Source organism: Elephas maximus, chromosome 2 (assembly GCF_024166365.1).
Source record: "Elephas maximus indicus isolate mEleMax1 chromosome 2, mEleMax1 primary haplotype, whole genome shotgun sequence".
Taxonomy (NCBI): Eukaryota; Metazoa; Chordata; class Mammalia; order Proboscidea; family Elephantidae; genus Elephas; species Elephas maximus.
The window spans coordinates 104,784,259-104,809,310 of NC_064820.1; the positions used below are offsets into that span (position 1 = coordinate 104,784,259).

Below are 25,052 nucleotides of genomic sequence, written 5' to 3' on the forward strand. Positions count from 1 at the left end.
CCTGTGTTTTATTGATTATGCAAAGGCTTTGGACTGTGTGGATCATAACAAACTACGGATAACATTGAGAAGAATGGGAATTCCAGAACACTTAATTGTGCTCATGAGGAACCTTTACACCTATCAAGAGGCGGTTGTTCATACAGAACAAGGGGATAGTGATTGGTTTAAAGTCAGGAAAGGTGTGTGTCAGGGTTGTATTCTTTCACCATACCTATTCCATCTGTATGTTGAGCAAATACTCTGAGAAGCTGGACTGTATGAAGAACGGGGCATCAGGATTGGAGGAAGACTCATTAACAACCTGCATTATGCAGATGACACAACCTTGCTTGCTGAAAGTGAAGAGGACTTGAAGCACTTACTAATGAACATCAAAGACCACAGCCTTCAGTATGGATTACCCCTCAACATAAAGAAAACAAAAATCCTCACAACTGGACCAATGAGCAACATCATGATAAACAGAGAAAAGATTGAAGTTGTCAAGGATTTCATTTTACTTGGATCCACAAATCAATAGCCATGGAAGCAGCAGTCAAGAAATCAAAAGATGCATTGCATTGGGCAAATCTGCTGCAAAGGACCTCTTCAAAGTGTTGAAGAGCAAAGATGTCACCCTGAAGACTAAGGTGCGCCTGACCCAAGCCATGGTATTTTCAATCACATCATATGCATGTGAAAGCTGGACAATGAATAAGGAAGACTGAAGAAGAGTTGACGCCTTTGAATTGTGGTGTTGGTGAAGAATATTGAATATACCACGGACTGCCAAAAGAACGAACAAATCTGTCTTGGAAGAAGTGTGGCCAGAATGCTCCTTAGAGGCAAGGATGGCGAGACTGCGTCTTACATACTTTGGATACATTGTCAGGATGGATCAGGACCTCAGAAGGACATCATGCTTGGCAGAGTACAGGGTCAGTGGAAAAGAAGAAGACCCTCAACAAGGTGGATTGACACAGTGGCTGCAACAATGAGCTCAAGCATAACAACGATTGTAAGGATGGTGCAGGACCAGGCAGTGTTTCATTCTGTTGTGCATAGGGTCGCTATGAGTTGGAACTGACTCGACGGCACCTAACAACAACATATATTTATCCACATTACTGGTTTTGCTTCTCTAGAGAACCCAGCCTAAGACAGTGAGACATCGTCTTATATGTTTTGGACATGTTATCAGGAGGGACCAGTCCCTGGAGGACATCATGCTTGGCAAAGTGGAGGGTCAGTAAAAAAGAGGAAGATCCTCAGTGAGATGGATTGACACAGTGCCGCAACAACGGACTCAAGCATAACGGGCAGTGTTTCATTTTGTTGTACACGGGGTCGCTATGAGTTGGAACCAACTCCATGGCACCTAACAATTTTTACAGCAGATTACCACATCATTTTCCATCAGCGAGGCTGGTGGGTTTGAACTGCCAACCTTTCGCTGAGTAGCCAAGCACTTAACCACTGCACCACCAGAGCTCCTTACTTCCAATATGACATTTTCCTTCATTTATTTTTATATATTTAAGTGAATTTATTAGACAATTATGGATGCTGTAGATAATAGCTGAATTAATTTTGTAGAGGTGAAAGGGAGTCTACTATCCTACTACTATTAATCTTTGCGAAGAATCTGTTGTATTCCTTCAGGTAGATCATAATCACGAGTACAGGTGATTTAAGGACATCCTGTCTGGTGACTGAGGTGACATTGCCACCTAGTGGCCATTTTCACTGCAGGTGACCTCCTTCTGAACAAATGGGTGATGTGGAGACATCAGGTGCCAAGTACTGAGCCACCCATCTTCACATCTCTGGATTATAAAGTCCTTAAGGGAGGGACTGTGTGTTATGTATTATTTTTCTTTCCCGCACTATTTGCTAATGTTGAATGAGATCCATCCAGTTAAAAATATGAGTAAGAACATTTCCCTCACCATCTTTTCCCACCTGCAGCTCTTCTCTTTTCAGACCTGCATAATATCTGGCAACTGCAAAAATGGTGGTGGAACTGTTCCCATGCCCACATTACCAATGTAAATGAGAGAAAATAATGTAGATAAAATTATGCACTACTGGCTCATTTTTTAATGGAATTAATTTACTGAATGAATTGTTTATACTTCTTTGGTTTTCAGCCATAGTGTACATTTTCTGTATGGTGAGAAGCCACCTAGTGTCGTGAATAAGGCTATACAGTCCCTGGTGCCAGTCTGCCTGGGTCAGATCCTGGTCCTGTCACGTACCGTGTGGCCTTGAGTCACTAAGCTCCGTGCTGAAGTTTACTCATCTACAGAATGGGAACGCCCAGCCCCTCCCTAGGAGCACTGTGAGATTTAGACGAGCTGACGCACATAAAGGCTTGTAACAGGTCCGGCCTGTGTAAACACTGGCTTTATGTTTTATTGGGCATTTGTGTTTCAGATGTTTCAGTTCCTGTACTTTGCACTACTGGTGCATTTTTACTACCAGAGACTAAAGAAAAAAAAAAAAAAGAGACCGCAGTCCATTCTTTCAGGGGTTAATAAAATACAACCAAGTTGTCAGCAGAATTTCATTAAAATAAATGTAGTTACCATTTTAACAGCTACACCTTATTGAATGTTTACAATGTTCTAAGCATTGTTCAAAGTGCTTTATGTGCATTATCTCAGTTAATTCTCAAAACAACCCTAAAAAGTAGTTATAAATACAATTTTAATAGTAAGAAAACCGAGGGAGAAAAGAAAAAGGGAATGTGGAACTATCTATTTTTGGTGGAGACCAAAAACCAAAACAATAAAAATAGTGATATTTAGACTAACAAAAGAAATTTTCAAATATCCCTAATGTGATAAGCATTGTTCTGAAAAATGATTTTAGATTGACCATAATCAATACTTAAGAACTACAGCTGCTAACCAAAAAGGTTGGCAGCTTGAATCCACCAGGCGCTCCACGGAAACTGTATGGGGCAGTTATACTCTGTCCCATAGGGTCGCTATGAGTCCGAATCGAATCGACGGCAACAGGTTTTAGCAGTATTACTGTAATGATTATTAGGGAAGACACAGATCAAATGAGTCAAATTTACAGGGAAAAAAAAGGATTTATTTATTTATGTACCCATGTTATCCTAAAAAAGGTAAAGGTGGCTTAAAAAGAGATAACTTTTTTCCAAACATATTCGAAATCTCTAATATCTTAAATATATTACTCTCCCCAAAAGCTAACTGCTTCTAAGCTTGATTTAATATTTTGCATGTTTTCCCTCCGTTGTTTAGTAAATATATTTGCTTCTCCTTTCTGCAGTCGACGTCTGACAGCTGCCTTTTGCTGTTTTGTCAACTGACGTTTCACCTTCTGTTTCACTAGTTCCTGAAAAGAAAATTTCTACATTAGCATCACTGATAATAGGCTGTTTCCATGAGTTTGTTGTTTTGTGCCGAGTCAGAAAGTAAAACGGTTTATACAAATATCTTCAAATTTATGTTAACAGCGTGAATTAAAAAAATTCCAAAATCAGATAGTACTATATGAGTCAGCAATAAAACTCCATATAAAACAGAAGAAACTAAATTTCTAACAGAAATACAGATTATATAGCAAAAAGCAGTGTAGAGGCAAAATTCTTTAAATTACCACAGTGCCACCTAGTGTCTATCATGAAAACTGGCAAAAAAAAAAAAACCAAACCTGTTTCTAGGTGAAAAATAGGCATGGTTTTGTAGTGGAAAATTATTTTTGCAAATGTTTACTATTGGTCAAAATACATACAAGAGTGTCCTCATAACTTCAGGGGCAGACATGACAGCAGTTATCCATGCAGAAGTCTTCATTTTTTGGGGACTTTTTGGGAGATGTAGAATGCTTTCTCCTAGTACATGGCCATAAATTTAAATTATTTGTAAGTCAAGACAACAGTGGCACATGTCATAGGACTTAAAGGGTGAATAAGACATTTAAGTATTCAGTTCACAATGACCTTCTCTTGCTCTGAAGCACTACAACCTGTTCTTAATTGAACATATAGCTCTGCATCATTCAAATGTCTCCTAAAAAAGAAGATAAACACAGTCAGAGAAAAAGTGAGGGTCTTTTTTCTTTTTTTTTGAATAATTTATTTTCCTTGTTAAAAATGTACACAGCAAAATGTACACCAATTCAACAAGCATTTTTGAATCATATTCAGCAAAATTTTACTTGTGTGTGGTATTAATGATATTGTTCAATAATTTCTGCATTCTGTTGGATCACCTTTCTCTTGAATGGGCACAACTACGGATCTCTTCCAGTCTGTTGGCCAGGTAGCCATCTTCCAAATTTCTTGGCACAGACAAGTGAGCGCTTCTAGTGTTGCATCTGTTTGTTGAAATAGTTATTTTGTCAATTCCCGGAGCCTTGTTTTTTGCCAACGCCTTCAGTGCAGCTTGGACTTCTTCCTTTAATACCATGGGTTCTTGATCATATGCTACCTCCTGAAATGGTTGAACATTAACAAAATCTTTTTGGTACAGTGACTCTGTGTATTCCTTCACCTTTTTTTGATGCTTCCTGCGTTGTTCAATTTTTTGCTCATAGAACCCTTCACTGTTAAAATTTGAGGCTTGAATTTTTTCTTCAGCTCTTTCAGCTACAGAAATGCCAAGTGTGTTCTTCCCTTTTGGTTTTCTAACTTCAGATCGTTAAACATTTCATTATAATACTTCAGTCTGTCTTCTCGAGCCACCATTTGAAATCTTCCATTCACCTCTTTTACTTCATCATTTCTTCCATTTGCTTTTTTTTTTTTTTTATAACTTTTATTAAGCTTCAAGTGAACGTTTACAAATCCAATCAGTCTGTCACATATTAGTTTACATACATCTCACTCCCTACTCCCACTTGCTCTCCCCCTCTTGAGTCAGCCCTTTCAGTCTCTCCTTTCTTGACAATTTTGCTGGCTTCCCTCTCTCTCTATCCTCCCATCCACCCTCCAGACAAGAGTTGCCAACACAATCTCAAGTGTCCACCTGATATAATTAGCTCACTCTTCATCAGCGTCTCTCTCCCACCCACTGACCAGTCCCTTTCATGTCTGATGAGTTGTCTTCGGGGATGGTTCCTGTCCTGTGCCAACAGAAGGTCTGGGGAGCATGGCCGCCGGGATTCCTCTAGTCTCAGTCAGACCATTAAGTTTGGTCTTTTTATGAGAATTTGGGGTCTGTATCCCACTGATCTTCTGCTCCCTCAGGGGTCCTCTGCTGTGCTCACTGTCAGGGCAGTCATCGATTCTGGCCGGGCGCCAACTAGTTCTTCTGGTCTCAGGATGATGTAAGTCTCTGGTTCATGTGGCCCTTTCTGTCTCTTGGGCTCTTAGTTGTCGTGTGGCCTTGGTGTTCTTCATTTTCCTTTGCTCCAGGTGGGTTGAGACCAATTGATGCATCTTAGATGGCCGCTTGTTAGCATTTAAGACCCCAGACGCCACATTTCAAAGTGGGATGCCGAATGATTTCATAATAGAATTATTTTGCCAATTGACTTAGAAGTCCCTGCAAACCATGTTCCCCAGACCCCCGCGCTTGCTCCGCTGACCTTTGAAGCATTCATTTTATCCCGGGAACTTCTTTGCTTTTGGTCCAGTCCAATTGAGCTGACCTTCCATGTATTGAGTGTTGTCTTTCCCTTCACCTAAAACAGTTCTTATCTACTGATTAATCAATAAAAAACCCTCTCCCACCCTCCCTCCCTCCCTCCCCCCCTCGTAACCACACAAGTATGTGTTCTTCTCAGGTTTACTATTTCTCAAGATTTTATAATAGTGGTCTTATACAATATTTGTCCTTTTGCCTCTGACTACTTTCGCTCAGCACAATGCCTTCCAGGTTCCTCCATGTTATGAAATGTTTCAGAGATTCGTCACTGTTCTTTATCGATGCGTAGTAGTCCATTGTGTGAATATACCACAATTTATTTACCCATTCATCCGTTGATGGACACCTTGGTTGCTTCCAACTTTTTGCTATTGTAAACAGAGCTGCAATAAACATGGGTGTGCATATATCTGTTTGTATGAAGGCTCTTGTATCTCTAGGGTATATTCCCAGGAGTGGGATTTCTGGGTTGTATGGTAGTTCTATTTCTAACTGTTTAAGATAACGCCAGATAGATTTCCAAAGTGGTTGTACCATTTTACATTCCCACCAGCAGTGTATAAGAGTTCCAATCTCTCCGCATCCTCTCCAACATTTATTATTTTGTGTTTTTTGGATTAATGCTAGCCTTGCTGGTGTGAGATGAAATCTCATCGTAGTTTTAATTTGCATTTCTCTAATGGCTAATGATCGAGAGCATTTTCTCATGTATCTGTTGGCTGCCTGAATATCTTCTTTAGTGAAATGTGTGTTCATATCCTTTGCCCACTTCTTGATTGGGTTGTTTGTCTTTTTGTGGTTGAGTTTTGACAGAATCATGTAGATTTTAGAGATCAGGCGCTGGTCGGAGATGTCATAGCTGAAAATTCTTTCCCGATCTGTAGGTGGTCTTTTTACTCTTTTGGAGAAGTCTTTAGATGAGCATAGGTGTTTGATTTTTAGGAGCTTCCAGTTATCGGGTTTCCCTTCATCATTTTTGGTAATGTTTTGTATTCTGTTTATACCTTGTATTAGGGCTCCTAGGGTTGTCCCAATTTTTTGTTCCATGATCTTTATCGTTTTAGTCTTTATGTTTAGGTCTTTGATCCACTTGGAGTTAGTTTTTGTGCATGGTGTGAGGTATGGGTCCTGTTTCATTTTTTTGCAAATGGATATCCAGTTCCATTTCCTTTTGCTTCTCTACATTCAAGAGCAAGTTTCAGAGTCTCTTGTGACATCCATTTTGGTCTTTTTTTTCTTTCCTGTTTTTTTAATGACCCTTTGCTTTCTTCATGTATGATGTCCTTGATGTCACCCCACAACTTGTCTGGTCTTCAGTCACTAGTGTTTGATGTGTCAAATCTATTCTTGAGATGGTCTCTAAATTCAGGTGGAATATACTCAATGTTGTACTTTGTCTCTCATGGACTTGCTTTAATTTTCTTTGGCTTCATTAAAATTTCCTCAGCTTGATTACTGTAATTTTATGTTTTGAAATCAGGAAGTGAGTTCTCCTACTTTCTTTTTCAACATTGCCATTCCATATAAAACTGAGGATTGGTTTTTCCATTTTTGTAAAGGTGGTTGTTTTGATTGGGATTGCATTGTATCTATAGATTTCTTCGGTGGCATTATGGACAACACTATTAAGTTTTCCAATCCGTGAACATGAAACATCTTTCCATTTATTTAAGTCTCCTTTAATCTCTTTCAGCAATGTTTTATAATTTTCACTGTATAAGTCTTTCACCTCCCTGGTTAAATTTATTCCTAGGTATTTTATTCTCTTAGATGTTATTGTAAATGGAATTGTTTCCCTAAGATCCCTTTCAGATTTCTCATTGCTGATGTATAGAAACCAAACTGAATTTTGTTTGTTTACCTTGTACCCTGTAACTTTGCTAAATTCCTCAATTAGCTTTAGCAGCTTTCTTGTGAATTCTTTGGGGTTTTCTACATATATAGGATCGTATCATCAGTAAACAGACATAATTTTACTTCTTTTTTGATGTGTATACCTTTATTTTTCTTGTTTTATTGCTCTGGCTAAGACTTCCAATACATTATTGAATAGGAGCAGTAAGACCAGGCATCCTTGTCTTGTTTCCGATTTCAGTAGGAAAGCTCTCAATCTTTCTCCATCAAATATAATGTGGCTGTTGGTTTTTCACTGATGCCCTTAATTATATCGAGGAACTTTCCTTCTATTCCTGTATTGGTGAGGGTTTTCATCAAGAATGGATGTTGGATTTTATCGAATGCCTGTTCTGCATCAACAGAGATGATCATGTGGTTCTTTTCCTTTGTTCTATTGATGTGGTGTACTGTGTTGACTGATTAATCATTTTATTTCCTCCTTCTACTTTCTATAATGATTTCCTTCTTTTGCTCATTTTAAGTGAAGTTATAACTAAAAACTGGGTTCAGTGATTCTCAATTTAATACCTTAAGCAGGAAGAAAAAAAAAAACAACACACTTATTGCGTGATTTTAATTTATGGAAAAAAAGTGAAAATTACTATGTTGCTCTTTCTTAGTGCTGCACAGAAAATGATTTTTTCAAAAGTTTAAAGTACAATTTTAAAAACACTGCCTGATCCAAAAATAAGACTAGGAAATAGTGTGGGCACCACAGGCTTGTGGTAAATGTTCGCTGATGGCTGCCAAAAGGACTCAGGAAAGTAACTTTCTAAGAAAGCCAAGAACAGCTTTGTTCCACTCATCAGAAGAATTACGGTATTTAGAAATTCACGTTGTTCCCAGATGGCAAATAAGAGTGGTACATCTCCGTAACACCGGTGTTAGAGAACAGGAGTGACAATACCTCCAGAGGCCAGTGAGAATGGCATTGCTCTGGGGAACATGGCCTCTCTAAAATCATGTAAGAATGAGCCATATTTCTCTGTTGAAAATATACAAAGTAAACAAACTGGTTTTCCTTTCTAAGCAGCTCCCAGAGAAGGTTGGCAGGCAGCAAAGCTCCTTGGCAGGAGCTGGACTATTTGTGCTCATTATCCTGCCCAGAAAATGTCCCTTGTGAAATTTCTTTAAAATAAAAATTTGAGATACCAAGAAATATTTTAAAAACTATCTATTTTTCTCCTTCAAAATTTAAGGACAACCTAGCTAGTGAAGGCGGTGCATCTTTACACTTCAGTCCCAGTGTTGTGACTAGCTAGGTAACATGTAGCCTATTTTGGCCTCAATTTCCTTATACTTAAAAAGCAGGGACTAGGCCACATGAGACTCTACAAAGTCCTCCCTTAGATACATTTCTGTGATTTTTATCCTTCAAGTTCACGCTAACTTACATGCTGATTTTTCCCTGAAAGTTGTAACCATTCCAGCTAAAAATGAACCTGCTCTTATATTATTAAATTTGTACCTGTTATAATTTAATATTATTAACATGTGAGGTCCAGATGGCCCTGTAACCCTTACAGTGACTCTGCTCAGTAATCTGACCTCAGCAGTAACCTAATAAACATTTACTAAATGTTAGATGAATAGTTACCGGGGCAATTGTTGAACAGCTGACAACACTGCCTGCAGAAGTAACACTCAGAGTTCTTGTTCTGTATTGAGTAACATCTCCCATATTTTCTTCATCTCTAAAGTTAAAAAAAAAAGATAACAATAATTTATCTAGTTAATCTTTTAATAATATAATTAGTTATGCTTGACTAAATTCATTTACGTTATTCCTTACATGGCAGTAAAACTTAAAGATCAAATTCCTCAGAAATATCAATATATTTAAAATTTCCATGAAGGTAAAGCCACCCACAATTCAGCCCAATGTATTAACAATTTTTATTTTTCAGCTTTCTTAGAGTTATCGTCACAATCAAAATTTTGAACCAAAAAGGTTCTACTAATCCTCTCCTCTTCTTTCACAGAACTATACAAATCTGCCTCTCACAAACTAAATCTCTGAGACATTTTCTTGCCACATTCCCAGAAACAGCAGAGTATAATGGGAACTGAGATGGTACTCCATACAGAGTTCACTCTGCGAAGGCAGAAAAAATTGCAACTACGGAAACTGTCTTACCAGTTTTTCACATTGCTCCGTTTCAATGCATATATAAGAAACTCAGACAATATTAATTCTTAATAGAATTTATTTTTCAGCAATATCCATTATTTTACGTTTCTACTGGTGGCATAGTGGTTAAGCGCTCCACTGCTAACTGAAAGTCCAGCAGTTTGAACCTACCAGCTGTTCCAGGGAGGAAGATATGGCAGCCTGCTTCTGTACAGCTTAAAGCCTTGGAAATCCTATGGGGCAGTTCTACCCTGTCCTCTTGGGTGCTACAAGTCAGAATCAACTTGATGGCAATGAATTTCTTACTTCGAATAGTAAAAATTTTGCCCAGCATGTGTTAAGAGAGTGAGAGCAAATTACTACTATCCTGTGCTTAGAAGACTCTTTAATCCTATGTAGGTTTTCTTCCGTCACTTACTCGAAATCCTGAACCACTGCCACCCTTCACTTCTTACTGTCAAGGTTCTGCTTTAATTTAATTTTACAAGTTTATTATTTAAATGATAGTAGCCCTGAGATTCAAGAAACAGAGCTACATAAAAAAGGAACAAAATTCTCATGCTTTGCTTCATAACAAAACTGTAAAGATAAAAGCAGCTCAAGGATGTAAGTAACACAAACGTGTACTGGGAAAAGCCTAATAAATGTACCGCTGATCTAATTTTGTCATGTTACTATTTTGGAATAAATAAAACCATAATTTCATTACAATAGAGTTGTTTGATTCTGAATGAGCTATCCCAAATCTAAAAGTTAAATGTTAGATCTTTTGCTAATCTAAGTCTGATTAATATCTGCAAGAAAAAAAAAATCTTAAAAGAAAGCAGAATAATACCATCATGTAATTTTAACTGTACATGAACAGGTAAGACAGAAGGTTCAATGTACCAGAGAAAATGCATTGTACGAAAATATTCTCTGTAAAGAACATATTTACTGTATGTTTATTGACCTATACATTAGTCTGTCTTGGAAGAAGTACAGCCAGAATGCTCATCAGAAGCAAGGATGGTGAGATTTCGTCTCGCATACTTTGGATATATTATCAGGAGGGACCAGTTCCTGAAGAAGGGCATCGTGCTCAGTAGAAGGTCAGAGAAAAAGAGGAAGATCCTCAATGAGATGGACTGACACAGTGGCTGCAACAGTGGGCTCAAGCACAACGACGATTGTGAGGATGGTGCAGGACTAGGCAATGTTTCCTTCTGTTGCACAAAGGGTTGCTATAAGTCGGAACCGACTCAATGGCACCGAACAACAACATATAAATCAAATATACATTAAATTATGAAAATATATGAAAAACAATTCATCCATCTTAAAACCATATCATTTTATTAAGAGACTGTTATTAATTCTTTGAAAGTCTGCAGTTTGTATTTTGAAACAGAACAACTGCTTAAAATTTAATCAATAGGCTATTAAGAATCATGCCAATTATAAAGGAGGAATTTTAACAAAAAGGTTATCTGCTTTCCTTTGACACAATGGTGGCTGAAAAGAATGCTGTCAGACTATTTGAGAAAATACTCTTTACCAGAATTGACAAAAGTACTGGTTTCAAGATTAAAGTAAAAAAATCAATCAACAGAAATCCGTACCTGAAAGGCCTCAATTCTTTGTTTAATGATGCCAAGGCAATCAGATGAGGGCATTCGTCTTCATAGTCCTCAGAGCCAGCAGGCATTCCTCCTTGACCTGTCTGACTGTCTTGTCTGGTGCCATTTTCAGTTCTGTTTTTCTCCTTAGAAAACTCAGTTACAGAATTGTTTTCACCAACCCGCCCTTTTATTTCATCTACAGCTTGACTGAATTCAGTCATTTCAAAACCGGGTGCATCAGCACTTCCCTCTGACAGATGGTCTTCCATTGTCTGTTCAAGGTTTACAGGTGACATGCAACAGCAGCCATCTGATTCACCTCCAGGGTTTCCTTCACTTTCATTTTCTGACCTACAAACCGTTGCTTTTTCTGACACCTCTTCATCCGAAAATGCGAATTGAAATCCTTCATCTGCTTCAGTATTTTTATCATCTGGCCCGACTGGATGAAGCAGTTCATCATCTGCCTGCATTTCCTTTGTGTAGCCACTGGCAGAAACCTCTACATCAAGAGAGTCCTCTCTCCTAGGAAGAAAGGAATTTCAAGCATTGAAAGAGGGGAAAAAATCATCTGACGTGGATAAACACTTACACTATTATCCTGACAAGTTATGATTCACAAGCTAGTTTAACAGTACATATATTTTAAACATTTTCTTTGCCTAAATTGTAATACTTAAATTACTTAAGTACACAACTGTAAAAGATACATGCTGGCTGTCACTTTAAAAATAAAACAACTATAGAAAGTTACAGAAACTACAGTTGATATCTTTTGACTTAATAAATTAACTTTTCAGAGGGGGCTATTGATTCTAAAGGTTTTTTCTTCTCTTAAATTATGTGAATCATCCAATCAGAAAGCACTATTTTACCTAAGTATATAAAACAAATGAGAAAATCAGGCTTTGAGAATGTGTGTAATAATTTTGTTCCACAAATCAATTACAATAGTTGCTCTTCTGAATAAAGAAAAAATACAAACTCTGGTACACATCTGGTTTGATTCCTTATAAATGGGTTATTCACACAGACCCAGAATAAAAGTTCTTAATTTATAAGAAACTAGGTATGTTCCTCCCCAAAACTCATTAACATTGGTTTAATGGACCTAAGGCAGGTATTTTTGAGTTTTAAGTTAGGTAGTATATAGCAATGATACTCAACAATGACTATAATTATCAAAGGCCACTATTTGAAAATTTTTAGATGAAAGTGTTAACTTTTAGAATGAAATAAATCAGATATTTAAAGAGTCCTACTAAAGCAATGCAGAATACAAACCTGATATCACTAAAGGCTGGATAAAGCTCACTTTCATAGCTGAAACGTTTTATGAAGAAATCTCTAATGCATTTAACATCTCTGTCAAAATACCTGCAAAAGCAAGAAGTATTTTTGATATAGCCCTTGTTGCTCACCTTCTTATTAGCCAATGACAATATCCTTATTATTTGCTATGACACTTCTATTCCTTACATGAAGGAGAAAAAGATGTTATGCAAAAGGAAAACAAAGACACAAATCAGTTGTCTCAGAAAACTAAAATCAGTGCCAATCATAAGGAATACATGCTGTCCAAGTTATATAGGTCCTATGGTTAAAAAACTCAAGGTTTTCTCATGAAGAAATGTACTAACGGAATATAAGGTAAGCAAGAACCCCAAGAAGGAAGGGCAGAGGTCTGTACTTCCCACCTGTCCTCCTTAGTCGCCTGTCTGTCTGGCTAAGCCTCCATCAGCAACACCCACTAGAACCTCTAGCCAACTGGCAAAGCTGAAGATAAAAAGAGATTAGTGTTTCATAAGGAAAATCTTGGGGACTATTGTATTATGTTTGTGTAGATATGTTTTCCATTACTGATATGCAATAATACCCCAAGAGATAAATAATGATGTGGCTTACAAATAATGATCTGGAGGTTTGTTAATCTGGACTCAGCAGCAGAATACAGGTTGCTTTTTAGGTCTTCATTAAACAGCAAGAGCTGATTCAATTCTCCAGAAGAGTTCCAGATAAGGGAGAATTAAGGATAGGGTGATATGGAATTGACCATTTCCTTGAATTTTAACTGATTATTTTGCAGAAAGATGAAGTTTGGAAATAGAAAGGCAACACCACTATTTGTTCTCAGGGCATCCTGGGAAAAATATCTTAATAAATCACTTTAAAATGATCTTTTTATATATATTCACATACCCTTACTACAAAATAAAACTGGTATAATTTCTTTATTCAGTGCTTGTCCATAAAATTTCAAATTATATCACAATGTCACCCCAAAGAACAATGTTGCCTAAACATGGCATGTGTCAATCTGTTATCATTCCCATCTCTAATGCTGGTAGTTCCCAGATGTTCCTTTACTGTGTGACTATGTTACTCCACGTTAATAAAAATGGTGATTAGTCATCATACAAAGATATACTGACCACCCAAGTGCCAGGCATTAATCTAACAGTATTGTTTTGCTGGAAATGTTTTTTAAATTTGTTTTTCAATGACCTTTCTCTAGCATAAGTATTTCCTAATGAAAAGCAGTAGGAAGACAATGTTCACTTAACACAAGCTGGTTTTGGGCTCAAACTTTGCATGAAAGAGTATACTCTTTTATGTAATACCAGTTGTTACACTAGGGAAAAGGAGAAGTTTCTCATGATAACTGGAACAGAAGAGAAAAAACACCTACACTTAAGTTGATTACACTCGACTGCATTATGAAATACAAGCAAATAAAGGAAAAGGACATATTTCACTACTTGGCTGGTTTAAATGGTTAAGCAATGTGAAAAATATGATTATCACAAAGTATAAAGTGATTCTGCTCTGTGCCAGGGATAAGGCTTTATATGAACTATTTCCTAATAATAAAATAAAAACTAGTCTCATTGGTCTGGCAACTTAGTCTAAAACAGACTTTTATTCAAATTCTTCAATGTGGTTTAAAAAGCAGACAATTTCTTCAGAATTCCAATATATAGCATAAGCTTAATGTAGAGGTTTCAAAAATTAGATCAAAGTGTATGTTTTTTTAAAAATATTGAGAAGTAATAAAGATTCTCTTATAGGTACAATTCTAGTAATCTGATATTCTCTAATAAAAAAACAATTTTTTTTTTTACCATTATCATCAGCCACTTCAAGCCAGTTACTGACCCAAATGATATTATCACAAAACAGGAAAACCATGATAAATAGAAATGGTTCTAATATACATATTGTTGTTGTTAGGTGGTGTTGAGTTGGTTCCCACTCATAGCGACCCTATGAACAACAGAATGAAACACTGCCCGGTCCTGTGCCATCCTCACAAGCATTGTTATACTTGATGCCACTGTTGCAGCCACTGTGTCAATCCATCTCATTGAGGGTCCTCCTCTTTTTTGACTTCACCAAGCATGATGTCCTTCTCCAGGGACTGGTCCCTCCTGATAACACATCCAAAGTATGTGAGATGAAGTCTTACTATCCTTGCTTTTAAGGAGCATTCTGGCTGTATTTCTTCCAAGACAGATTTGTTTCTTCTTTTGGCAGTCCATACATAAATATCAGAAAGATGTTTACCTGTGTTTTACTGACTATGCAAAAGCATTCAACTGTGTGGGTCATAACAAGTTATGGACAACACTGTGGAGAATGGGAATTCCGGAACACTTAATTGTGCTCATGTGAACCCTGTACATAGACCAAGAGGCAGTCATTTGAACAGAACAAGGGAACACTGTGTGGTTTAAAATCGGGAAAGACGTCCATCAGTTTTATCCTTTCACCATACTTATTCAATCTGTATGCTGAGCAAATAATTTGAGAAATTGGACTATATGAAAAAAAAGATGGCATTAGGACTGAAGACTCCTTAAACAACCTTCAATATGCAGATGACACAACCTTGCTTGCTGAAAGCAAAGAGGATCTGAAGCACTTACTGATCAAGACGAAAGAGTACAGCCTTCAGTATGGATTACACCTCAACATAAAGAAGACAAAAATCCTCACATATGTACCAATAAGCAACAACATGAGAAATAGAGAAAAGACTAAAGTTGTCAAAAGATTTTATTTTACTTGGATCTACCATCAATGCCCATGAAAGTAGCAGTCAAGAAATCAAACAGCATATTAAACTTGGCAAATGTGCTGCAAAAGACCTCTTTCAAGAGTTAAAATGCAAAGATGTTACCTTGAGGACTCAAGTGTACCTGACCAAAGCCATGGTATTTTCGATAGCCTCATATGCATGCAAAAGCTGGACAATGAATTAGGAAGGCTGAAGAAAAACTGATGCATTTGAAATATGGTGTTGGTGAAGAACACTGAATATACCACGGACTCCAAGAAAAAGGAAGAAATCTGTCTTGGAAAAAGTACAGACAAATGCTTCTTAGATGAGAGGATGGCTTTGTCTTACATACTTTGGACATGTTATCAGGAGGGACCAGTCCCTGGAGAAGGACATCATGCTTGGTAAAGGATCAGTGAAAAAAAGACCCTCAAGGAGATGGATTGACACAGTGGGTGCAACAATGGGCTCAAGCATAACAACGATTGTAAGGATGGCACAGGACCAGGCAATGGCTCGTTCTGTTGTATGTAGGGTCATTATGACTTGAAACTGACTCGACAGCAACTAACCACAGTAACAACACACATAAACAAAGCCACAGTCATAATAAAATAATTTCAGCACATACCATTCAGCATTGGGATGAGAAGTTGAAACCATCTGTGGAAAATCAATCATGGTGATGTGGTCATCTTTATCCAAAATGAGATTGAATTCATTGAAATCGCCATGAATTAGCCCATGATTTCCAAGTTTAACAATTAGTTCCATAGCTTCATTATATACTGATGCAGGATCTTCAACATGGTGTATCTGACATCTGAAAGTATTTAAAATTATGACAGGAGGTTATTTGTACCTACTTATGATTTAAATGAAAGGAAGAACATGTGTATGCGACATAAGATATAAAAATTGCAGAAAGGTATCAAGAAAATAAAAATTTATCATTATCCTATCATCCAGAGAGGAAAAATTCATACATGATGCTTAATATATTAGTAAGAGAAAAAAAAAAATCTTTTTTTAAAAGGTGAAGATTCGGCTCACCAACCTAGCTGTCTTTAAACTTTTTGGAAGAAAACAGGGCATACATAAATATATACGAACACATGCACATACATGAATCAACAATTCACTTACTGAAATTCCATTAAGCAGGATAATGTATCAGATATTATGTGAAACTTATCATGTAAGTAATCGGCTAGGTTCATCTACATGAATTTCCTTGCTTGTAATCCCCTCAAAAATAAAATATGCTATGAAAATGAAGTATATATTTTTTAGCACAAGGAACTTTTAAATTTCTTGACAAGTTATCAAAATAGGAACATCTGCTTTAAGCCTCCAATACAAACCTACGAGATTCATACACTCGATGAGCTCTCTCTGCTCCTGGAGTCAAATCCTCCCTGCCCACTGCACTATCTATCATCTTCTCTCACCTACCCAAAAGCACTGCTCCAGCAACCACTGCCATTCCCTTCTCTCCAGCACAGTTCACTCCTAATCCCATTAGCATACAGACAAGGTACAACATCTCGTACCTATTTTAAAAAAAGCCACACCTTTGGGAAGATTCCGACTCATAGCAACCCTGTGTGACAGAGCAGAACTGCCCCATAAGGTCTTCTTGGTTGTAATCTTTATGGAAGCAGGCTGCCGGGCCTTTCTCCCGCAGAGCCACTGTGTGGATCTGAACCACTAACCTTTTGTTTAGCTGCTGAGTGCTTAACTGTTGCACCACCAGGGCTCCTTCCTTCTTTTTTTGACCTTTACAGCCAAACTGTCTACATGTGCTTTCTCTGTTTTTTTTTTTTTTTTGAAGAAAACAGCTTGTGCTTTATTTTTATTATTTTTTATTACTGTACTTCAGATGAAGGTTTACAGAACTAATTTCTCATTAAACAATTAGTCACATATTGTTTTGTGACATTGGTTACCAACCCCAAGACATGTCAACACTCTCCCTTTCTCAACCTTGGGCTCCCTATTATCAGCTTTCCTGTCCCTTCCTGCCTTCTAGTCCTTGGCCCTAGTCTGGTGTGCCCCTTTGGCCTCATTTTGTTTTACGGGCCTGTCTAATCTTTGGATGAAGGATGAACCTCAGGAGTGACTTCATTACTGAGCTAAAAGGGTGTCCACGGCAGGGTTTCTCCAGTCTTTGCCAGGCCAGTAAGTTTGGTCTTTTTTCCTGAGTTATAATTTCGTTTTACATTTTTCTCCAGCTTTGTCCAGGACCCTCTGTTGTGATCCCTGTCAGAACAGTCAGTGGTGGTAGCCAGGCACCATCTAGTTGTGCTGGACTCAGTCTGGGGGTAGCTGTGGTAGTTGTGGTCCATTAGTCCTTTGGACTAATCTTTCCCTTGTGTCTTTAGTTTTCTTCATTCTCCCTTGCTCCTGAGACGATGAGACCAGTGGAGTATCTTAGATGGCTGTTCGGAAGCTTTTAAGACCCCAGACGCTACCCATCGAAGTAGAATGTAGAACATTTTCTTTATAAACTATGTTATGCCAATTGAGCTTGATGTTCCCTGAGACTGTGGTCCCCATAACCCTCAGCCCAGTAATTTGGTCCCTCAGGGAGTTTGGATGTGTCTACGGAGCTTCCACAGATGTGTCTATGAAGCTTCCGGAGCCCTAGTGGCATAGCGGTCAAGTGATATAGCTGCTAACCAAAAGGTCGGCAGTTCAAATCCACCATCTGCTCCTCGGAAACCCCATGGGGCAGTTCTACTTTCTCCAATTTCTTTCCTCCCACTCTCCAATGAACCCATTTCCGCAGGCTTTCATTCACCTCACTCCAGTGAAATAGCTCTTGTCAAGGCTACCAATTACTTCCATGTTGCTAAGTCCAACGGTCAAATCTCAGTCTTCATCATATTTTGTCTGGCAGTTGACTTTTTCCATTACTTTGTTGAAACACTTTTTTCTACTTAACTTCTGGTATCCCATACTCTTGGTTTTCCTCCTTCCTCACTGATCATTCCTTCTTAAGTCTCTTTTGGTAGTTCTTCATCTTCTCCCTGACCTCTAATTTTTTTTTTTAATTGTGATTTAGGTGAAAGTTTCAGAGCAAGTTTCTCATTGAACAGTTAATATACAAATTGTTTTGTGATGCTGGTTGCCAACCCCACGATGTGTCACTGCTCTCCCCTTCTCCACCCCAACTTCCCTGTTTCCATCCCTCCTGTTTTCTTGTCCTTTCCTGCCTTCTCATCTTTGCTTTTGGGCTGGTGTGCCCCATTAGTTTCGTATACATGACTGAACTACGAAGCATGACCCTCGTGTGTGTTACTGTTGGCCCTATAAACCTGTCTAATCTTTGGCTGGAGGTTGAACCTCAAAAGTGACTTCAGTACTGAGTCAGAAGCATGTCTGGGGGCCACACTCTCAGGGTTTATCCAGTTTCTGTCAGACCAGCAAGTCGGTTTTTTTTTGTGAATCTGGATTTTATTCTACATTTTTCTCCTGCTGTGTCTGGGGCCCTCTATTGTGATCCCTCCCAGAACAGTTGGTGGTGGTAACCAGGCACCATCTAGTTGTTCTGAGCTCAGTCTGGTGGAGTAGTTGTGGTCCATTAGTCCTTTGGACTAATCTTTCCCTAGTGTTTTTGGTCTTCTTCATTCTCCTTTGCTCCAGCCGGGATAGGACCAGTAGATGTATCTCAAATGGCTGCTCACAGGCTTCTAAGACTCCAGTGACTACTCACCACAGTCGGATGTAGAACATTTTCTTTATAGACTATGTTATGCCAATTGAATTACATGTCCTGAGACCATCTGACCTCTAAGATTTGAAGTTCCTCAAAGCTGAAGCCTAAGCCCAGTCTTGCTGATCTCATTCAGGCTCATGGCTTTAAACACCATACATACATTAATTTCAACCTAGACTTGGACCCCAAACTCCTAGCATCTCCAACTTACCAAGTCTAAAACTGAATCTTTGATTCCGCCCCACCCTCCAACTCCAAACTGCTCTTCTGCAATTTTCCCCATTTCTGTAAATGGTGACATTATCCTTCTAGTTCGTTATTCAGGCCAAAAACCTTGGCTTGCCCTTTCTTTACATCCATATCTAATCTCAAACAAATCATGTTGATTCAACTTGCCAAATATATCAGAATCTAAACATTTTTCATCACTTTTGTGGCTATCACTCTGATGTGAATCACCTTCATCTCTTGCCTGGATTATTACAACGATCTCTTAATTTGTCCTCCTAATTCTGTCCTTATCTCCCTTTAGTCTAAATATAGCAGCCAGCATGATCCTATTACCATATAGTCAAGTCACATCTCTCTGCTCAAAATCCTCCAATGCCTTCCCATCTCAATCAAAATAAAAAAGTTCTTACAATAGCCTACAAGCCTTAAATGATCTGGTCACCTGTTACCTCTCTGTTCTCACCACTTTCAAGTTCCCTTTTTACTCAGCTCTAGCCAGACTGGCTTTCTCGCTGTTCCCCTGAACATTCAGACATGCTTCCACCTCAGGGTCTATGCACTTGTTCCCTCTGTCTGGAATATTTTCTTAAGATATTGCTTCATTTCTTCCCTTGTTTCTTTTAGGTTTCTGCTCAAAAGTCACCTCATCAATGAGACTTTCCTTGACAACCCTATGTAAAAGTGCGGCCTCTTACCCCAACCTCAATACTTCCTATCCTCTTTACCTGCTATATTTTTATCCATAGCACTTATTACCATCTGACATATCATATACTTCCTTGATTAGTTTCTTATTGCATGTCTCCTTCTATCATACATAAGCTCCATGAGGGCAAGGACATTGTTTTGTTCACTGCTGAGCCCAAGGCGCTGCTGGCACCCAGTAAGACTCTTAGTAAATATTTATTGAATGAACATATCACAGAGATTATGCTACAGATTGAACTGTATCCCCAAAAAGATATGGTGAAGTCTTAACCCCTGGTACCTAGGAACAAGACGTTGTTTGGAATCAGGGTCTTTGAAGATATTATAAGTCAATGTGAGGTGATACTGCACTGCAGGAGTATGAGTCCTAATTCAATGTGAGCCAAAGATCACCTGCAGCAACCAGAAGCTTGGAAAGACAAGAATCTTCTCCTAGAGACTTTGGAGGGAATATGGTCTGGCAGACATAGTGATTTGGACTTCCTAGTCTCCAGGACTGTGAGACAATAAATTTTTGTTCTTATAAGCCATCGAACTTGTGGTAGTTTGTTATAGTGGTCTTAGGATACTAATATAGATTCCAAAACCCAAACTGTCAGAACTAAAATGAATTTTCAATTTGCCCTTGAGTCACTCTTTAGATCAACATCTAACCTCCCAGGAATAATATTACACTTAATTAAAAAAATTTTTTTTTATTTTTAAAAAATGAAACTTAGATTTATTTATTGGGATCCATGCTTTCAAGAATAATACTCACAAAGGATAGCCATTTACGAGTTCCATGACTACTGCATGGCGATTGTAATCGATTGGCTTTGGAACTGGAAATTTCCTTTCATACAATGCCTAAAACATAGCAAAACAGGTGTAAGTTAATACAAAGGTCATTCTTTTTTAGAGTACAATGAACGTAGCTGCATACAACCGGAAGAAAAACACTCAAGACTTTACAGAATTACAGTTAACACATGGTTACTCATGTATGGCTTTATCACTACATAGAATAAGCTGGACATCAAAACGAACTTTAAACTAAAGTTTGTTTTATTTCATTTTTTCAACATTCATTCATCGAATATTTACTACACTAGGGTTACAAAAATTAGTGTGAAAAAGTCTTAGCCCTCAAGAGGCTTATAGTCTCTTAGGATATTTCCTCTCTTGCTTTTAAGCTTCTGCCACATACTGGAGTGTGCTCAAAAAATTCAAACCAAAGCAAATTATGTTTTAGGAAATACTCTCTCTTCTGACATATCAGGAAATGAAGTATCCCAATAAATCATACACTTTAGTTCATAGAGCACTGACCTTTCTTTTCTACAGACCATAATAGTAATAGAAATCTATTACATGACAAACACGCACATTTTTTAGTTTGAGACAAAGGTTACTTCAGATCATCCATGTTGCTGCTGTTGGGTGCTATCAAGTTAATTTTGACTCATAGTGATCATCTATACGTCCAACTTTTCCCAGTGTTTAATTTCTTCTAGGCTCATTGTTCACAAACATTGTTCACAAAGTCCTGTTATTTCATCCTTCAAAGTTATGTCTGCCATCTGGAATGCTACCATCTCAAAATAGGCCATCGTCATTTATGCCTGATTACTGCAATAGGAGGAACCCCCCTGGTGGCTCAAGTTAAGCATTTGGCTGCTAACTGAAAGGTCAGCAGTTCAAACTCACCAGTGGCTCCATGGGAGAAAAGACCTGGTGATCTGCTCTTGTAAAGATTTTAGTCTAGGAAACCTGATGGTGCAGTTCTACTCTGTCCTACAGGGTTGCTATGAGTAGGAACCGACTCAATGGTACACAACAGCAACACTACAACAGGGTTCCAGCTCTTGCCACCAATTCTAAATTATTCTGCATACCTATACGAGACTAAAATGCTTATGTCAACTCTCCATTTAAAAAAAAAACAAAACTACAGTGACTGCTTAAATATTGACTGATTCCAATCTGAAGGATTTTTCCTGGTTTCCACAACTTTCTTTAATCTACTTAACCAGTCCTGCTTCTACCAACACTCTCTCCAATAGGCACTCTGGAATGTGGTCAGGACAGTCACCTCACTGTCACCTATTCAGAGGACTCACACCCACACACTTGCTCCTCTGCAAAGTGCACTTCTAGTTATAGCCAAACCATATCCATACTTCATGACTTGGTTCAACTCCCGCCACTTCATGAAGTCTCCGTCATTGACTATTCCACTCTCCTGAAGTTTCTCTGAACTCTACATATTAATTTTTTAAACTGTTTGTTTCATGTGTGTTCATGCTATTGTACTAGTTATTCCTTTAGTATCTGTTCCCCCGACACCACCTATCGCAGTACTTAATACAGTGATAAGCACACAGCTGAATCTCAATACATACTTACTGATTAACAGGGTTAACTTAAAAAGGTTGTCTACTCTTACCTCCTACCTTCTTCAGACAGAATTTGAAGTATTCCCCAATCCAATGATTTTTGTTTGTTTTCAAAGCTTTTCTTTTCAATGCACATGTTTTTTAAAAATTTTTTAATTTTTATTGTGCTTTAAGTGAAAGTTTACAGCTCAGCGTACATGGTCTTGAATATGCCCAGGCAGCCCAACAGCATAACGTTAACAACTGGCAATATCTGTCTAGCCTTTTGTATATCTTAACCCTCATAACTAGTTGCCATTGAGTCAACTCTGACTCATGGTGACCCCACGTGCACCAGAGTAGAACTGTGTCCCATAACGTTTTCAGTGGCTGATTTTTTGGAAGTAGATCATCAAGTCTTTCTTTTGAGGTGACTCTGGATGGACCTGAACCTCCAACCTTTTGGTTAGCAGCCGAGTGTATCTGCACTACCCAGGGACACCAAGCTATAACTTAGTCATATTTTTTCTCTCTTAGAAAAATATGAATGTATTCAAGAAGCGCAACCAGGTTCCATTCTTGTACCTTCATATAAACACCCCAAGAGAATACCTATTACAGTTTTGAGAATCCTTATCAAGCTACCTATGGGCTGAGTGAATATCATAGGATAGGATACAAACTATTATTATAAGAAATATATAACATGTCACTTATTTATTCTACCTTGAGAATATTCCCCCTAGGGTTACTAAAAATTTAACCACATAAATTAAAATAATCTACTCAATAAACACCAAATCAAAACTCCCAAAAAACAACGGTTCACTGATTTTCCATAATTAAAAAAATTGAGATAAATTATGATAAATAAATCCCACTTGACAGAATAATAAAAACAATGTTATTTTCTTCAGTTTAATTTGGTTATTACGAGCCATATTTGACAAAATTGATTCATGAGTTAGAACTGATTCATTAGCACAAAACAAAAACATTAATTTTGAAAGTGAAAGGTTAAAAACGAAAGATTTTTAATGTACAATTTTGTATATTGATATTTATTCCATTATGTGGGAAAAAAAAATACTATCTGAGACATTAAGGTTTCCACAGACAGTAATTCTTGTTTCTTCAATTAAGAGATATATATATATACGAAAAAACTGGATAGATACACATTCACATACACATTTGTGAAGCACTTACATCGATGGCACTGGGACTGGGTTACATCATTAATTATTTTAGGCTACTCTAGCTCATTCATTTTGTAGAATACAGGTTGCTTTTATGCATTTATAACAACTCAAAATACCTTCACGTAGAAAGAAATCATCAGGAAAATAAGCAAAAGAAATAATTGAGAGTTAAAAGCGATCATCTCTAGAGTTTGGGACTGGTGGTAGGAAGATGTGGGGCAACAGGCTGATGCTTGTCATTAAGGCCTTCGAGCTACATGTCTTATTTAATTAAAAAATGTAAAATTATTTTAAAAATACCTTCATATAAGCAAATTCCTTCATGGCAGAGAGACGAGATAAATAAAGCCAAGACACGTTATGTCTGTGTTTATGGTAATCACGCTTATTTTTCAGGTTTCTAAAGGAGGTTCTTCCTAGTCTGTGAAGCTTTAATGCAAATTGATGTCCCTCTTCATTTGCAACGATGTAAATATCTGGAGCCAAGATTTAAAAGTAAGGATTATCATTACACTTTTATTCTGATAATCTGAAACAATTCTAACATCTAGCTTTTTCTGATTTTATTTGTATCAAATATGCTATCTTTCCTAATATAACTAAGGATACTTTTCATTTAGCAGAAACCTTTATATCCCAAGCACCCATCATTTTACCTTACTTACAACCCCAAATGAGAAGCTGACATGTATTACTACCTCCACCAAAGAAGGCAGCAATGCACTGTGTCAAAGGTTACTGCTTCCAAAGATGCGCCCTGTGTCTACCATATGTCAAAACAATCATTCAATTAGCGGGAAAACATTAAATTGTTCCTTAATGTCTTTATGTAAGAGAAGTGATTTAATAATATCTCCCTTTCAACAAAATGAAGTTCAATTTTCAATTACTTCAGTGTATAATACTATTGTTAGAATATGATTCTACAGTAAACAGAATGGTGATCTTCAAATAAGCTTTCCAACTACCAAAACGAGTTACTAGTTGTAATACTGACATTTAGAACAGGTTATAAGTATTCATGAAGAATTTTAGCTATTACTTGTCTTTTGAGAAACAGGCTCTCTCTTACATTTTTGGGATTATAGATGGGGACAAACTTTTTGAAGGATAATGTGGCAGTATCTATCAATATTTTAAATGTAAATACCTTTTGTTCCAATAATTCAATTCCCAAGGATATATTTATAAATTTATTTGCATGTGTACACTTGTACAGGGATGTTTACAGGGTCACTGCTTACCAAAATAAAATAAAGACTAGAAGTTACTTAAAAGCCCATTAACAACTTGACTGGTAAAATAAATTATGGAGCATCCACAGAACTTAATACTCTCCAACTATGAGGAAGATATATTTGCTCATATGAAATGTTATCAGGCATCTATCAACTGAAAAAAATCAAAGTGTAGAATAGTGGGTAATATTTACTTTCACCTGTGATTGAAAAGATATTTATGTCATATGTGGCTGTATATAAAAATGAATTGTCAAGTCAACTGTGACTCATGGCGACCTCATGTGTGTCAGAGGAGAAC

The 25,052-nt window shown here is 37.5% G+C and overlaps 1 protein-coding gene across 2 annotated transcripts in view; it reads right to left on the reverse strand.

The window, feature by feature from the left end:
- Positions 1–3,057: 3,057 nt before the first annotated feature.
- Positions 3,058–25,052, reverse strand: part of RIOK2 (RIO kinase 2) — a 29,283-nt gene continuing 7,288 nt past the window's right edge. Inside the window, exons 4-10 of one of the 2 annotated variants that reach the window (XM_049870850.1) lie at positions 23,814–23,989; positions 20,715–20,803; positions 15,926–16,117; positions 12,519–12,611; positions 11,235–11,759; positions 9,100–9,196; positions 3,058–3,351 (exon numbers count right to left, since the gene is read on the reverse strand). In XM_049870850.1, the coding sequence (XP_049726807.1) occupies positions 3,187–3,351; positions 9,100–9,196; positions 11,235–11,759; positions 12,519–12,611; positions 15,926–16,117; positions 20,715–20,803; positions 23,814–23,989 (1,337 nt within the window). In that variant the 3' untranslated portion in view covers positions 3,058–3,186. Of the gene's footprint in view, positions 3,352–7,941; positions 8,031–9,099; positions 9,197–11,234; positions 11,760–12,518; positions 12,612–15,925; positions 16,118–20,714; positions 20,804–23,813; positions 23,990–25,052 lie in introns of those variants that run through there. The other variant, XM_049870852.1, reaches the window with a different exon arrangement.